General features: G+C 54.0%; 1 protein-coding gene across 5 annotated transcripts in view; it reads left to right on the top strand.

Moving 5' to 3' along the window:
* HM13 (histocompatibility minor 13) overlaps nt 1-16,613 on the top strand; it is a 39,522-nt gene that overhangs the window by 10,720 nt on the left and 12,189 nt on the right. For 3 of the 5 annotated variants that reach the window (XR_002082522.2, XM_019458871.2, XM_019458872.2), the window contains exons 3-8: nt 3,450-3,532; nt 8,611-8,699; nt 10,577-10,662; nt 10,741-10,866; nt 11,670-11,727; nt 14,889-14,972. Coding sequence is in view for 3 of the 5 variants with exons in the window: in XM_019458871.2 (XP_019314416.1) it covers nt 3,450-3,532; nt 8,611-8,699; nt 10,577-10,662; nt 10,741-10,866; nt 11,670-11,727; nt 14,889-14,972 (526 nt within the window). In the remaining 2 variants the exon portion in view is untranslated. Of the gene's footprint in view, nt 1-3,449; nt 3,533-8,610; nt 8,700-10,522; nt 10,663-10,740; nt 10,867-11,669; nt 11,728-14,888; nt 14,973-16,613 lie in introns of all 5 variants that reach the window. The other 2 variants (XR_008417747.1, XM_053890368.1) reach the window with 1 other exon arrangement.

Genomic DNA, 16,613 nt, shown 5'->3' with positions numbered 1-16,613 from the left:
GCACCCGCTCTGATGCGTTTGCTTTATGTCCTCAGATGTGTGTCTCCTTATAAAATGTACGGTGTTAGTATATCTGTGTGTGCCGAGAGTCTAGCTTCCCTAAATAGAACTGTGTGGTACATCTCCCTGTATGCTTTCTCTCCCCGCTATACTTCTTTTTTTTTTTTTTTTTTTTTTTAATGTTCTTATTTTATTTTATTTTTGAGACAATGCAAGAGACAGAGTGCAGTCAGCGGAGGAGCAGACAGAGGGAGACACAGAACCCGAAGCAGGCTCCAGGCTCTGAGCTGTCATCCCAGAGCCTGACACGGGGCTCGAACTCACAAACCGTGAGATCATGACCTGAGCCGAAGTCGGACGCCTAACCGACTGAACCACTCAGGCGCCCCAGCCCCTATAGTTTTGAGAGCGCTCTGTGGCTGTCTCTACATCCAGCCCATTGCCCCCAACTTGGCTTTTGGCAGATAATTCTCAAGTCTCTGCCGTGCTGAGTGCCAGGGATATATACCCAGGCCCTTGCCTCAAGACCTTCTAACGTTTTTACTACTTAGGATTCTTTCCTTCGGCCAGGTTCCCTCTGAGAGAAATTTCTGGCAAGTGAAGGCATGGGCATTTTCCTTTAAAGCACTGGATGCTCAGCCTGTCCCCCTCTCCAGGTAGGTAAGCCCCAGCCTGCCTTGTGGCAGAGGACACAGCATACCTCTTGCCCAGGTCTCTAGAGGGCCCATACTGAGATTTCTGAGAGGCAGCTGGACAACACAGCCAGCGGATTCTCACCAAACTCTGGGCTGGCAGCTTGTGGAGTGGTTTGCCAAACGGTGGTAGCCCTCAGCCCCTTTCCTCCTCTCCCGCCGGGTGGGACAGAGAGAATTTGTAATGTTTTTCAATATCCTAAAATTTATCTTCTCCTCACCTCATTCAAAACTGATTATTCGAGGCAGCTTATAAAAATTATACCCAACAGTGTAAGGAAAAAAAGTAAAGGAAGAAATTGGGGTGAAGGAGAAAATTAAAACAGGAGAAAACAAAGCCTTGGGTAAGGACCACACCCTGACCCCAGGCTCTAAACTTGAAAGACTTGTACTCTTGTCAGAGTGACTCTGAAACCCGTGTGGCTCTGAGTTTCTAACAGCTAAAGCACAAAGAAAGCCAGACCTGGTGCACCATTCACAGGCCGCACAGTCAAGCCCACTGGGTAGCTCAGAGTTGCAGCCAGAGAGGTTTCACCAAGGGCCCACGTGAAAGGAACGCTGCCGAGAGGTTATGCCGCATCTTCTAAAACACGGCCCACATGCCATGGAATATGTCCATGGGGCCTTTTCTTTTCCTAGTCACATTATAGGCCACTGCTTTGCTTATCTAGTCATTCTTCAAACATTTATTGAGTGCCTGCTATGTACAAGGCCCAGAGTGAGAAAAACAGCTGACCCATCCCTGCCCTCGAGGAGCTTCTTATTAATTGGTGGAGGTGGACACCAGTCAAATCACATCGATAAATGTGAAGTGACGGTCCCGGGAAGCATCGCAGGGGCAAGGTCTGTGGCACCAGGGAAGCACGGAAGAGCCAGCCTAGCTAGCGGGAACCTGCTCCTGCCCCCACCCCACCCCTGCACCCCCCATCTCAGACAGCAGCACCTCCGCTTCTGCCGGTCCAGAACAGATCTGGAATCTGACTGCTGCTCATCCCTTCCCTCCGTCCCCCAGCTGAGGGCACCATCCTCCATCCGCCAGACTATGCAGTGCCCTCCTCACCAGGCTGTCTGCTTCCACCTTTGCCCTGTGGAGTCCGTCTTCCACACAGCAGCATGGGATCCTCTCACGCCGTCAGATCAAGCCATAGCCCTGCCCTCAGCCTCCAATACCAGCCTGCCTCACCCAGAAGAATCCAGTTTTTCTCGTGGCACTGCAGGGTTTCTCTCCCTCTTACCTTCCCAGCTTCATCTCCTGATACACCATCCCATTACTCCTTCGGCTCCAAGCTCACAGGCCCTCACTGTTCCCCACACACATAAGCAACGTACCCACCTCAGGACCTTTGCGCTCACCCTCACCTCTGCCCCAAATGCTTCCCCTGCCCGCCCCCCGGCCCTCCAGTATCCTCACAGCAGCTCTCTTGTTTCGTTAAGGTTCTACTCCTGAACAACAGAAATATCTTCCCATTGGGAGGCTTTCCCTGGCCACTTGTCTACAGGAGCAGCTCTCCCCTCTTCTCTGTCTCCTTGCCCGGCCCTGCTTTTCTGAGCAGCATTACCCCCTGATAAAATATAGTGCATATTTGTTTCTTTTGGGATTCTTTGGCTCATGAACTCCACGAGGGCAGGGACTTGTAGGCCTCATTCCTTGCTGTATCCCCAGGGGCTCTCACGATGCCGTGTGCATAGTAGGCAATCAGTAAATGTGAGCTGAATTGATGAGGGGTGGTTGTACCCAGGAGAGCTGCTCCGAGCTGAGAGCTAAAGAGGGAAGAGTGGCCTAGGCGAGGAGAGAAGAGCGTGTGCACAGGCTGGCTAACTGTGCCGGGGCTGTGGCGCCGACAAGGCCCCGCAGAAGGGCCACTGTGGCCACAGCAAGTAGAAGGAGAACAGTGTGGTCTGAGCCGCAGCTGAGAAGGTCCGCAGTGACCGTCGGGGGTGGTGAGGGCCGGAGGGAGCGTATGAGTCTCGAGCTTATGAAAGCGAGGCTTGAAGTAGGGGAGCAGCGAGGGGAGACAGGCGTTTAGACAGATTCCGTAACAGCCTCCTTGCGAGTGCCTGGTGCCCCATACCACGGCTACAAACCCTCCTAAAAACAAACTCAGCAGAGGGTGCGGAGAACATGGAGTGAGATGGCAGAGGCTTCCCAGACTCCTGAATTCACAACAGTGACAGCTGGCTTCGGAACACGGTGAAAGAGAGCTTGACAGTAAGGCCGAGAAGCCGAAGTCAGGGCCTGCTGTCATAACTTCCAGCCATCACCATGGGAGGAGTCATCCAGAAGCACATAACGTAGAGGATGAAGCAAGGCACGAGTGACTTGTAACTAGTGTGCTTGGGGCGTTGGTGGCCACCGTAGGGGGCTCCCTAGATATTTGGGCAAGGAGAAGGAAACTTGGAAGAGGTCATTCTGAGGTTCAGATGACTGCCTTGGGACTCTGCACTCCAGACTGTCCTCCCCCGTGATTCCCACCCGAGGACGCTGAGCACAAATCTATTGCCTGTCCCCCGATAGCGGGGCCACCAAGCCCGAAAGTACAGACTCCTTTGCGAGTGCATCTGGGGACCTGAGGTTCCTCCCTTCTTCTCTATAGCCACAGGAGCTAGAAGGCCCCTAGCACTCCCTGAGATTCTTCCTGACACCGTTCCCTAACTCCAGCGGGTGAGACCAGCCTGGAGAAGAGAAGCGGGGACTCTGGTTTCCTCCTAGCCACTGGCAACCCTGACTTCCTGTTTCTTTTTTTATTTCTGCCTCAGATATTTTCCCAGGAGTACATCAACCTCTTGCTGTCCATGTATTTCTTCGTGCTGGGGATCCTGGCCCTGTCCCACACCATCAGGTCAGAAGGCATCTCTGCAACATTTGAAGCAGCTTTCTCAGGAACCAGTACAGGGTCTTGGATGAGAACATGACCTTTGGCGTCATTCAGAGCCAGGTTTGAATCCTGGCTGTAAAACCCAAGGGCACCTTTCCCCTGTGTTACACCGTGGGTGACCTAGAACAAGAACCTTAACCTCTGGGGGCACCGTTTCCTTACAAGGAGTCATAAGAGTATCCAGTGGGTGTTTCCCACCAGCACGGTTGTTGGGAAAGTTAATTTGTGAGCAGTAACGTGATGTCAGTCGTCACGGTGCTGAGGTGGGGAATACCAGTGCCACCTGCCAGGTGTTGTAGGCTGTTGTGCACCAAGCACTGAGCCCGGCTTCTCCCACGTGATCTTATTTCATAATGAGAGAGAGGCAGTATAGTGAGAAGAGTGCAGGCTCTGGAATTTGATTACCTGAATTTGAATCCAGACTCTGCTACTTAATAGCCCTGTGGCTTTGGGCCAGGTATTTAATCTCTCTGGCCTCAATTTCCTCACCTGAACGTGGAGGAAAATAACGGAACCTTCCTCGTGGGTCATGTGGAAAGCTTTTCGCGTAGCATCTGGCACCTGATGTGTCCGGTGACTTAACTGTCGTTGCCATTATTACCTGTGCTCATCTGCCAGGTCACTTTATGAGGTTAGCTGTTGCTTTTAATCCCATGTTATCTTCAGAAACTGAAGCTCAAAGAGATTAAGGAATTGGCTAGGATCACACATTGGATAAGCAGCAGAGCCAAGATTCAAATCCAGGTCTGGGTGACCCCAGAAGCCCATCTTCTCACTGCCAGCCTGCTAAGACTGCCACGTGCTTATGTCCGTTCTGTGGGGATGAAGGACCTAGGCCAGAGGCCCTCAGGGGGTGCTGCTGTTAACGTTGTGGACAGGCCAGTTCTCCGTTTGTTGTAAACATTTGGCATCCCTACCCCTGCTTACCGAATGGGAGTTGTGTCCCCCGCCCATCCCCTAGCTTGTGACTACAAAAGCATCCCCAGCTGTTTTCACCTGATCCCTTGGGGTGGTACAGCCTCAGGTTGAGAACCACTGACCATGAGGTGGCCAGCAGACCAGGAAGTTCCCAGAAGGAAGGAACTCAATTTGTAGTCAACTTTGAAGGGTAGGAAACCTGGAAGAGGTGTGAAGGAGAGGGGGAAGCCAGGAGCTGGAAGGTCTGTATGCAGTGAAGGCACAGTCAGGATCTTTCCACAGTAGTCAGAGAGAAAGCTAGAGAGGAAGCGCAGGGCCTGCTCACCAAAGGCATTGGAAGCCATTTGAGTTTGGCTTTGCTCCTCTGGGCACACTGGCAGGACAGTGTGGTTGGTAATCAGGAGCGTGGGTTCAAGAGACAGTTGGTCCTGGGACCAAGGCCGGCTCTGCCGGCTGCATGATTTGTGTAAGTTTCTCAAGCCATCTGAGCATCAGTTTCTTCACCTATAAGACAGAGGCACTACATCACCTCCTCATTGGGGCGTGGGAAGGAGCAAGCGAGCCACATCTATCACCTGCCTGGAGCTCGGTGCTGGGCACACTGTGAGTTGTGCTTCTGGCCCAGGGTCGCATACTTGAACTCTGGTCTTTTGACTGAGTTCATTGTTGTCTTCAACTATACCTACCCTTTACCCACAAAATCTTGTTCTGGCCATCTTATGAGAACTTTAGTCCAGCCCCGTCCTTAAAATTAAGGCTCAGAGAACCTACCTAGGTAACTTGGACCTAGCAGCAAGATAGAGGCAGACCCGGTCTCAAAGGGCAGACCTTTCTATCTGATGGATCTGGGGTGGGGTGGGGGCAGTCACTTCCAGGCACTGGGGCCCCTCCTTCCCCATGATGATTAGGATCGCCCTCCCCCCCTTTCACCCATCCCACCCCTGCATCTGAGAGGCTTGAGATTCCCAGGCCTCTTGGTGGCCCAACCCCCACCTCAGAGTGAGAGAACCCAGTATATTTTGTTTGTCTGTCTTTTAACTAATTCGTGATTTTGACTGTTAGAAATTACTGACGGGAATAGAACCAACAGCAAATGGAAGTGCGTGTAGTAAAAACTACATCAGTGACCGAAACTTCACGGAGGAGTCATTTTCTTGATAAAGTTGAGGGCACAGTATTTGACACATGGGAAAATCCGACGTCCTAAGGCTAACAGATGACCAGGGACAGGCAAGGTGTTCACCGCACAGGGTCAGGGCTGTCCTCTGAAAAATTGCATATGGACCAAAAACAGTGGCATGAAAGAAATGGCTTTGGAAAATTTACAGGGAAAAGAACTGATCAGATGCAAATAATTTTAGCAAAAAGGGTGGAGGGCATAATTTAATCACGTTGTTTAGAAAGCTGAGCCAAAAATTAAATTTATTTTTCTTCTTCAGTCAAATTGAGTTTCCTCAAATACTTTATCGAAGAAAGTCTACAGTGTTGTTAGCATTTCCATGAGCTGTTTATATCCAGACTTGGAGTCAGACCTCTGTCGGGATCCAAACCAGAGGGTCTGAAGGTGGGATTCGGGGAGGGTGTGGCTCCAAGAGGTTGTGTGACCACTGGGATTCACAGCTGGTGGGAGCAGACAGGGTTTTGAGCCCAGGTCTGTCCGACTTTGCAGCCCATGTTCTTTCCAATTTGGTGAGAGTAAAGGGGAAGCAGAGCTTGGAGGGGGTGACTGGCTGTCCCCTTGTAGCAGTCCTGCGGTCCCCAGAGGACTGGGGTGGGGAACAGACCTGCTGAAGGGCTGGAAGAGCCCGCCCCGAGCCAGGTCAGCCCCGGGAGGAGATTCTCATGGATCCTTCCACCCCCGCTGCCATCGCCTGGCCGGCCACCTGCCTTCACCTCGTACAGCCACCGAAACTCGAGCCCCTGCCAGCACCCTTCCTGCCAAGGGAACCTCAGCTTATTTTTATCATATCTGCGCTCACACCCCCTCCAGCTGACCTTTAGAGGGAAAAGGGCCCACAAGGCAAAAATCTGCCACCCCGGGAGGAAAAGGCCAGTTTCACTGCCCCTTGCTTTCCACTCCCAGGGGAGAAGGGCACCAGGATGTGGTTTCCCAGCAGGAAGCGGTGACCTTTATTTAGGTTTGATGTGAACCATCAAGGGCCAGAAAGAATCTGTCTGCTACAAAGTCTGCATTCAGAGGCATTCAGCAAGCGTTTGCTTACCACCTGCCTCCCAGGCACCAGGCCTGTGGTGGGTGGGGGTGAAGGTGATGAGACAGGACCCCTACTCTCAGGTTCAGCCTCACCAGCCAGGTTGCTTGACTCCCGTGCCATGTCCTCCAGCAGCCCTTCTTTTCTAGGGATAACCAAGTCGTCAGTCTAGAGACTTCCTACTTTAAGTCGAAGCTGCAGTCGAGCTTACAGGGTGTCGAGCATTCATTTAATACCCTTAATAACTAAGAGAAAGATATTATCGTAGTGTTCCAAATGATCCAGATGAAGAGACCGTTGTACAGAACAGTTAAGTAGCTTTCCCAAGGTCACGCAATTGATCAGTGGCCGGGTCAGGATTTGAAGCCAGGAAGTCTGGTTCCCAGAGTCTGTGTTCTCAGCCACTGCACCCTGCTGGTTCCCAAGTTCAGCATCAAGCTCCTCAGGAAGAGACCGAGCTGCGGTGAAGGGCTTAGCTTCTCAGCCTTTTCTTGGCCTCTGCTTCAAGCTCTGGCCCAGCGTCTCCCAAAAATGATTCGGCAAACAGAGCTGAAAGTAGTTTCCAGCCTTACCTGTCCCAGCCTCTGCCCCCCACCTCTTCAGAGCCCTCCTGTGGAAGCCTGCTCCCGGTTCCATCCTTGTGCCCACTACACTTCCGTTCACAAAGCCTTCTCGTTCATGGCACAGCCCTGCAGACAGGCGTTGGCTGTGTGATGAGTGGGGAAACTGAGGCCCTAAAATAGTTCTTAACTCCACATCTTCTTTCTCTAACCTCCAGGGTCTTAGAAAGGGAGCTCTCTTTCCCTGCCTTTACTGCTGTGCCCTGGGTACCTCTTGGCCTGCCTCCATTTACCTACCAGTCGGGAGCACCATCCTGGATTTGCCCACCTCATCTGCCATTGTCAGTCTGATCCGGTGTTGCCAAATGCTTTTGAGCTCATGCTCCGGACAAGTGCCAACGCTGATGGACACTCACAGTTCTTACCTCCCTGCTGTGGGTCCAGAGCTGGACTAAAGCCTCTTCCCTGCCTTCTCTCTAGCTTTACAGCAACCCTTTCAGACACTGGTATTATTACCCTGACATACAGCTGAGGAGATGAGCCACTGAAGTGAGTCGCCCAAGGCCACACAGCCTGGTACATGACAGAATAGTCTTCCGGGCTGGGCTACCCCCAGGGCCAGGCTGGGCCAAGAGGTCCTTATCTGCTCATCTTTTTCTGAAGGTGATCCAGAAAAGAATTTCCGTTGCCTGCCTGGCCAAGGCATAGAGTACACTGGATAATCAGAGACAGTTTTTCCAGAGATGAAGCTAAGCCCATCCTGAGCAACAGAGGCCTCATGGAAGAAGTGAATGTGAGGTGCTTCCCCCCACCCCCCACCCCCCACCTTGGGGCTGTGATTCATCCAGCTAATTGAGTCCAGCTGAGTTTATAAAAATCCAGGCCTGACAAGTCATGGAGTCAGAGGTAGGCAGTAACCATCAGGTCATCTGACTTGATAGGTCTGGAAGGGAGTCCAAGAATAGGCATTCTTGACAAAGGACTCTCACAGAGACAGTAAGCGGACCAGGCTTTGGCCTCTCTTGCTGTCCTAAAAGTGCATTTTACATGGAAGTCTGCCCCTGCTTCGTGCCTCTTGGACGATAACCAAGAGGCAGTGTGGAAGCACTAGGAGTCCAGAGGCCTAGGTTCGCGGCTCAGCTCAGAGACCCTCAGCTGTTGACCCCGGGCGGTCACTAACTCTCTGAGGGTCTCTGTTTCCATCTGTAAAATAGGGACAATGACTCTTCCCCACCGGGGCAGCCGTGAGGGTGCCAGAGGGCAAGAGCTGTAAATGGGTGCCTCTGGGGTGGTGTTGGGGCTGTGACTGCCCGTGGGGGCCCAGTTTGCCAACCTGCTTTGTCTTTCCTTCCAGCCCCTTCATGAATAAGTTTTTTCCAGCCAACTTCCCGAATCGACAGTACCAGCTGCTCTTCACACAGGGCTCTGGGGAGAACAAGGAAGGTCAGTGCTGCCCGCTTTCCCTTGCCTTGGGGATCTCCCACCTCCGTTCCCCTTTGTCTCCAAATTCGGGGCTCTCCAACAGAGCGAGTGATGGAAAAGGTGGGCTCTCGAATTACACCGCCTGGGCTCCCGTCCCCACTCTGCTGCTACCTACGCATAGGACTCTGGGTGAACGCCTTTACCTCTCCGAGCCTTGGGTGTTTTGTTGGGTGTTTTTTTTTTTTCATCTGTAAAATGAAAATGATTATCTAGTACCTCCCTCATAGGCATGTTGTTGGGACTGCGAGTACGTGATGAGGGGAGCACTCAGCACCCTGCCTGGCTCACAGAAGCACTCAGTCAAGCTGGCTGTCATGGCTCCTTGTGTCATACCTACCTTTAGTGTGATTACTCTCCCACCAAGACTTGGAAAAGGGGTTCTTTGGCTTGAAAAAAAATTGAGAACTATGAGGGGCGCCTGGGTGGCTCAGTCGGTTGAGCAACCGACTTCAGCTCAGGTCGTGATCTCACACTTCGTGAGTTCGAGCCCCGCCTCGGGCTCTGTGCTGACGGCTCAGAGCCTGGAGCCCGCTTGGGATTCTGCTGTCTCCCTCTCTCTCTGTCCCTCCCATGCTTATGCTCTGTCTCTTAATAATAAATAAACATTTTTTAAAGATTAAAAAAAAAATAAGGCTAAGCTTACACCACAGAGTCTTTGGGGTCCCAGGTTTCATGTCTTGTACTCTGCCACACTTGGGTGGCCCTTAGGCCCAGGATGAGGTACCGTCCCTCCACAGGGAGGGAGAGGCAGCTGTATCATGGGCCCGTTTTAGCTACAGGGCAAGCCAGAAGATGTGGCCGTGAGCTAACTGACCTCATGTCCAGTTAAAAATCGCCAGGGGGCGCCTGGGTGGCGCAGTCGGTTAAGCGTCCGACTTCAGCCAGGTCACGATCTCACGGTCCGTGAGTTCGAGCCCCGCGTCAGGCTCTGGGCTGATGGCTCAGAGCCTGGAGCCTGTTTCCGATTCTGTGTCTCCCTCTCTCTCTGTCCCTCCCCCGTTCATGCTCTGTCTCTCTCTGTCCCAAAAATAAATAAACGTTGAAAAAAAAAAAAAAAAATCGCCAGGGTGCTATTACCGCAGAGGAGAGAACAGAAATTGGGGCCAACCAGCAGTCCACTCCACTCCAGAATCTGAAAGAAATGGCTGCACTCCGTGATCGTGGGCAAGCCCCACCACCTCCCTGGGCTTCCTCACTAGGAAACTTGAAAGTGACAGAGATTGGCTGTAAAGGGACGTCTACCATAGGGCTCCCCACGGGAGCAGACTCAGGGACTCCCTCCTGCTTTCTCTCCAGGCCTCCCACTCTTACCTCCTCCTCCTTCCTCCTTTGCTGGTGAGGTAGGGCTGCCAGCAACCTTCTTGGTTTCCTTTGGTGGCAAAGTAGAGAGATTCCTGAATGAACTCGGACCTAGCTAAAGACCGGGGCTCAGTGGCAGCTAGTATTCATGGAGCACCCACTGTGTGCCAGGCACTGTGCTGAGTGCTTTCTAAGGACCATCTCACTTGGTCCCCATGGCGGCTCTATCGGGGAGGTGCTGCAACCCCCTTGTTACAGAGGAGGAAACTGAAGCTCAGAGAGGGAACTGCCTCCCCCAAGGTCACCCAGCTACAAATGCTGTGTCTGTGCTTCTGGCACCTCAGACCACCTCCCACTGACCCTGTGCCAGGCCTGAGTTCTCTCTGGGCCTCCAGTCCCTCCGCTAGGAAATCGGGGAGGGGGGGGTGCTGGGGAGGCTCTGACAGTGCCCACAGCCATGCCCTCCTCCGTCCAGGGGCTGACAGGTGGGAGGGGCAGCCCCGCCCCGGGGAGTGGACTTACCCGGCCTCTCTGCCCAGAGATCATCAATTATGAGTTTGACGCCAAGGACCTGGTGTGCCTGGGCCTGAGCAGCATTGTGGGCGTCTGGTACCTGCTGAGGAAGGTAAGGAGCCAGGGCCCGGGGGAGGGGACGTAGGGGCAGAGGGGGCAGAGACCTGATCTCACTCCCCCCTTTCCCCAGCACTGGATTGCCAACAACCTCTTCGGCCTGGCCTTCTCCCTTAACGGGGTGGAGCTCCTACACCTGAACAATGTCAGCACCGGCTGCATCCTGCTGGGCGGACTCTTCATCTACGATGTCTTCTGGGTGAGTCGGGCAGGGACACAGAGGGCCCTCGCTGCCTCCTCCCTGTCTCTCTGGCCCCGGCGGCAGTCATCTGGTGGAAGGCAAGACCCCGGAGCGGGTCCTCTCTGGGTCCGCTTGCCCTCATCTGTGAAACGATGAGAGAACAGACACCCCCCTCGGCTACGAGCCCACGGTGTGCCCGGTGCCTTCCAGCCACTCTCGCCTCTTCCCGCTGGTGGCCCTGGCAGGGCACTTCCTTTCCCATGTCTTCCCAGCAAGCGAACTGAGACTCAGTTCAGGCAGGGGCGGTTAATGATGATGAATGGGCCCAGTGAGGGCACTGATCCAAGGACAGAGGCTGCTGTTGGCAGCACGCCCTGGCACACACCAGCCCTGGGCCGAGGGACCTGCCACACACACTCCCGACAGGCATTGCCGAGGCATCAAGGTCAGCCTGACTTAGGCCCCCTTTCCCTGGCCTCATGCAGCCTCTCTCCACCTTAAGTGAGTGGTACTGAAGGACTTTATCTCTTGGGAGGGGCAGAGCCCTGGGCAAGCAGGAGGCCTGGCTGTGGCCATCAGAGGCCCTCTTCCAGCTCCTTCGAATCATCTGTTTGTTGCCCAGAACCAGGAGCCCCATGAGGTGTCCATGTGACCAGTATCGGTGGCCACCTAATCTCAGCTTCACATCTGCTCTGGAGCACCTCCTCACTCCCTGCCCCTCCCTGCGGATCTCAGGCAGCATCGCATCCAGAACCCCTAGGACAGCCATTCTTTCCCACCTGGCCCTCACCTCCCTCCAGACTCCTGTCTTCTCCTCCTAGGTATTTGGCACCAACGTGATGGTGACAGTGGCCAAGTCCTTTGAGGCACCAATAAAACGTAAGTGACCACATCCTTGTGGGGATCCCCTCTGCTTCTGCCTCATGGCCCTTCCCCTCGTGGTCCTGTTTTGGTCAGTACCTCTCCTTTGGCTCTTCCCCACGCACCTCCTCCTCCTCCAGGCTTCCCTGTGTCTCAGGCTGGTTTCTTTCCCCTCTTAGACTCATCTGGCTGTGTTCGTGCGCAGCCACCCTCTGCCCAGGTCCTGGCGTCCGGCCGCTCGGGCCCAGTGGAGTGTGACACGGGATGAGCTGGAGGGGAGCCAGCATAGAGGGGGCATCTGACAGAGCCTGTGGTGGGGCGTGCGAGGACTCTCCAGGAAAGGAGATTCCACGCTGAGACCTGAAGCCTCACTGGATGCCTGGCTATGGGCACCATCTGTCCCAGACCTCTCCCACTGCTCAGGTTTTGTTCTTTGGTGTAGCTACCCATTGTATAAATATGAGAAAGTCTAGCTGTAGGCACCTAGGCGTCAGTGAGCAGTGCGGAAATTTTTTTTTAATTTTTTTTTTAATATTTATTTATTTTTGAGACAGAGAGAGACAGAGCATGTGCAGGGGAGGGGCAGAGAGAGAGGGAGACACAGAATCCGAAGCAGGCTCCAGGCTCTGAGCTGTCAGCACAGAGCCTGACACGGGGCCCGAACTCGTCAACCGTGAGATCATGACCTGAGCCAAAGTCAGACGCTCGACCGACTGAGCCACCCAGGCGCCCCAAGCAGTGCGGAAATTTTATCTCACGCTATAGCAGGCCCATAGCAGAGCGTCTCAGGAGTGAGTTAATGACCCTCACAGGGTGGAGGCCCCAAGAGCTGGCTTGCTCCAGTGTCCACACCACCGTCTTCAACACGTTCCCCTGTCCCTTCAGCTCATCACTCCATGGTCCCAAGCTGGCTGCCGCAGTTCCTAGCACTAACTGCCCATGTCCAGGGGCAGAGAGGGAACTCTGTGTCTCTCTCATCAGAGAGAGATTTTTCCCCCACAGGCCCAGATCCAGACTGGTCATCAGCAAGGAGGTGGGAAAAGTATGATTAGCTTTACGTTTAAGGCTCAAACCACTCAGTCACCTCCTGGGATCACGAGACCCAAAGAAGAAGATGGGATGAGTCAGGCCGATCGCAAGGAAGAGGGTAGCGTCCTGTTGGGAAGGCATCGTCATTGAGAAGTGAGCGCCACGGGCACTTGGCAGCCAGGGTGAAGCCAGCCTCGGAGAAGCAAGAAATAACTGTCCTTCTCACAGTCATACCCACCACTGCTGCAGACTGGCCTCCATGAGCTAGACAGGCTCCTGGCCAATGCTGCTCCCAGATGCTATGGTCCCGGCTCAGAGACCCCGAGGAAAGGAGTTTCTGCCAGCTTGGGCTTGAATAAACTGATGGGGCCCAACCCAGCCCATGAGCCAGGCCCTCCCACTGGGAAGATGGGGTATCACAATGGACAGGCCTGGGTCACTGCCCTCCTCAGTGTCTGGGAGCAGAGTATTTGAATTGGCCGTCCCCCAGAACCAAGGATGTGAAGCAAGGCAGTTCTCCAGCAGGAGAACAGATGCTGGGCCAGCCGGAACAGCAGCTATTCCCCACGTGCTGTGATAGATGAAGCCAGCCAGGGTGCCAGGAAAGCTTTCGTGAAGGATGAACACATGTTTGCCGAGCAGGCGGGGGCAGTATGCAAAGGGCAGAGGCACAGAAATGCGTGGAGGGCCCCGGGAGCAGAGAATCGGGGAGGGATTCTCATGGCTGAGTTTAGGGGAACAGCAGAAAAGAGGCCGGGTTTGGGAAGTCAAGAGTATCGTGCCAAGAAGCCTGGGCTGCCCAGTGGGCGGTGAGTGAATTACTGGAAGACTCTGAAGGGGGAAGTGACACTATCATACTTGGGTTCCAGCGTGGGGAGAAGCCCCATTGCCCTCCACTGCTAGGCGTAGAGCTCAGGAAGGATAGCACAGTGGTTAAGTCAGGCTGCCTGGTCTAGAATCCCAGATCTGACACTTGCTGGCTGTGTGGCCTTAGGCAAGAGACTTCACCTCTCTGGGGCCTGGTTTCCACATCCACCACTTCGAAGTGGATGGTAGCAGGATTGGGAAGATTGAATGAGGAGATCTGTAAATCACTGTGACTGTGCATTCAATGTGGAAAGAAGTGGGAGGGGAAGGGCATCTGGGTGTTCGCTAGGGAGGCACAAGCCTCCCCCAGTTTACCTCTGCTTACATATCATTGGCCAGAGCTAGGCCCCACAGCAGGGTCTGTGCTAACAGCTCAGAGCCCGGGGCCTGCTCCAGATTCTGTGACTCCCTCTCTCTGCCCCTCCCTGCTCGCTCGCTCTCTCTCTCTCAAAAATAAATAAAAACATACCAAAATTAAATTAAAAAAAAGAAGGCATGGGGTGACGGTTAACAATGTGTGCAAATCATCTGATCCTCACACAGCCCTATGGGGTCAGTTCTGTTATACCTGTTTCACAGATGAGAAAGTTAAGGCACAGAGCAGTCAAGTGACCTGTGCAAAGTCACGAGCAGAGCCAGGATTCAGACCCACTCAGTCTGACCCTGAAACCCACACCTAATTGCTCTCCTGCATAGCTTGCAAGATGCTGTGGGTGAAGTCCGGTGACAGCCACCTCTTGCCATAACTGGACACAGAAGGAGGCATTTATCTCAGTGTGTGTTTATATAAATAAGCAAGTGGGTCAGCGTGGTTTTCAAGTGGGGGGCTTTAAGTACAGAGAGTGTAGGAATGTGGCCTTTTCCATTTAGCATATCCAGAAGGAGCCTATAGCCAGGGCGCTCCCTGCTGCGGACCAGGCCCCACCACCTGTCTCTACCTCTGCTGTAGTGAGACGGAAAGCCTTTGAGATGTCAGCACCACATGGGCTCTTTGGTCTCTTTTGTACATGTGGCTTTAGGGTCAATCCCACTTAACCAAAGAGTTCCATAACTATCAGAGGTCACCGAAAGGGTATGGTGTGTCTTAGCTTAGATTCTTCCTCTTCTAACCAGCCGTGATTCCAGGTGGAGGCTTTGCCGTTCAACCTGTCAGCATCCTCTTACTTCCCCTGCCCCCTTGACCACAGGTGTGCAAGTTTTGTGTCACAGAGGTGGGGAGGCTGGGAGGTGGTCTGAGCTGGGCTTTCGCCAATTCCTTACATCCCCGCCTCCCCCCCCCACAGTGGTGTTTCCCCAGGACCTGCTGGAGAAGGGCCTCGAGGCAGACAACTTTGCCATGCTGGGACTTGGAGATATCGTCATTCCAGGTGACGGGGATGGGATGGGGGCCGCAGTGCGAGTGGTGGAGGGACTGAAAGGTGGGGCAGGAGCACTGTGACACAGTCTCGCCCGCCGGGAACCTGGAAGGGTGAGGCCGGGCGATTCCAGACACCCACCCCGTGGCTCAGCCCAAGGTCTCAGCACACATTGTAGAGCGCCAGTCACATGCCTGGCCCTGGGCTGGGTACTGGAGGGACGGCAGTGAGTGAGACTGTCCCCACAGAGCTTCTGATCTGACGGAACACACCTTACTCAAGAGCTGCAAAAGTGTCTGTGGCCGACCGAACCATGTTCTGTGAAGAACACAGTTCATGACCCTTCTCACACCTACACACGTACGCTTCCCTTGCCAGTGTTTATAGGTATTACCAATATGCTAGAACTGCCAAGGCCCCTGTGGTCCTCCTCCCCCAGCTCCCAGGAGAATGTGCCCGGGTGTGTGGACACAGGCGCCGTGAGCGTGGGCTCCTGTACTCTGGGCAGAGGGACGTGTGGCACACGCCTGCTCGTCCACATGAGCTGACCTTTGGACCGTCTACATGTGGGCGCCAGTGCACCTGTGGCTGTGGGCATGCATCTCTGGGGGCCCACGGCCTTGCCTTGGGGTGCCGGCAGCCCGAACCACCAGTCAGAAGACTCAGAGCTGCTGCTCTGCGCGTAGCTGCAGCGACTGTGCCCGGGATACGCACATCCTGGTGACAGGTGTCCAAAGGGGACACTTGTTCCTGTAGTCCAGAGGCTCAGACTCAAAGGATCAGAAGCACCCCTGGTGCTTGCTTGAAAGAAAGAACAAATGAAAAGCCAACCTGTTCTTCACTCGAAGAAGTAACAGCAGTTCTAATAACGTGAGGTGGCACAGGCACTTCCGTCGTGACACTTGGATTTTGTGTGCGGTAAGGCAGCGGTTTTCTCTTTTACCAGTAAGGGAACTGAGGCTCAGAAGTAAATGGACTTAACACACCTTCACACGCTGGCCCCGGGCCAGGGCCAGGACTCAGGTCAAGTTGTCTGTCTGCAGAGAAGGGCTTCACTGTCAGAACTGCCCTCTACCAGCAGTTACAGTGAGAAGAGGATGATGAGCACAGCTACCATTCGCCAGGCACCTGTTTCGTGCCCACCACCGTGCCAGATGCTTTTCATACAGTGTCTTTGCTGCTCCTAGCAGCCCAGGGAGCTAGAGGGTATTTCCATTTTACAGATGAGTTAACTGAGATTCAGAGACTTGCTCACGTTCCTGGGCACGTGGGGGTATGGTCTTGAACTCAGGAGTTTCCATGATTTGCAGTGCTAGGAGGCAGGGAGACGCAGTTCCGTCAGACAGAAGAAACTGAATCCTGGAAAGCAGTCAACCCACCGTGCAGGACACCGGCTGCCCCAGGCACCCACACAGACTTCCCCGGTATCCTTGTTGGCTATAGTTCTGGACTTGAGGCGTGCACGGGGCGTCACTGCACGTCCCTGTGTATCTAAGTCTTTGAGCAATTTCTGTAGGTGGAGGTTGATGACACCCTCACAGCGCCCCGGTGATGCTCTTCAGAGGATAACGGGTTGCTGCAGACCGTTGTTTTGAGGACCAGATGCATTACTAGGAGTGAAAGCTCTTAGCAGAACTCTGGCCCCTGGATTGG

This window comes from Panthera pardus, unplaced genomic scaffold (genome assembly GCF_024362965.1).
Source record: "Panthera pardus isolate Hobbes unplaced genomic scaffold, ASM2436296v1 HiC_scaffold_25, whole genome shotgun sequence".
In the NCBI taxonomy this organism is placed as follows: domain Eukaryota; kingdom Metazoa; phylum Chordata; class Mammalia; order Carnivora; family Felidae; genus Panthera; species Panthera pardus.
The sequence above is the reverse complement of the archived record's forward strand: the minus strand, read 5'-3'. Positions and strand labels throughout refer to the sequence as shown.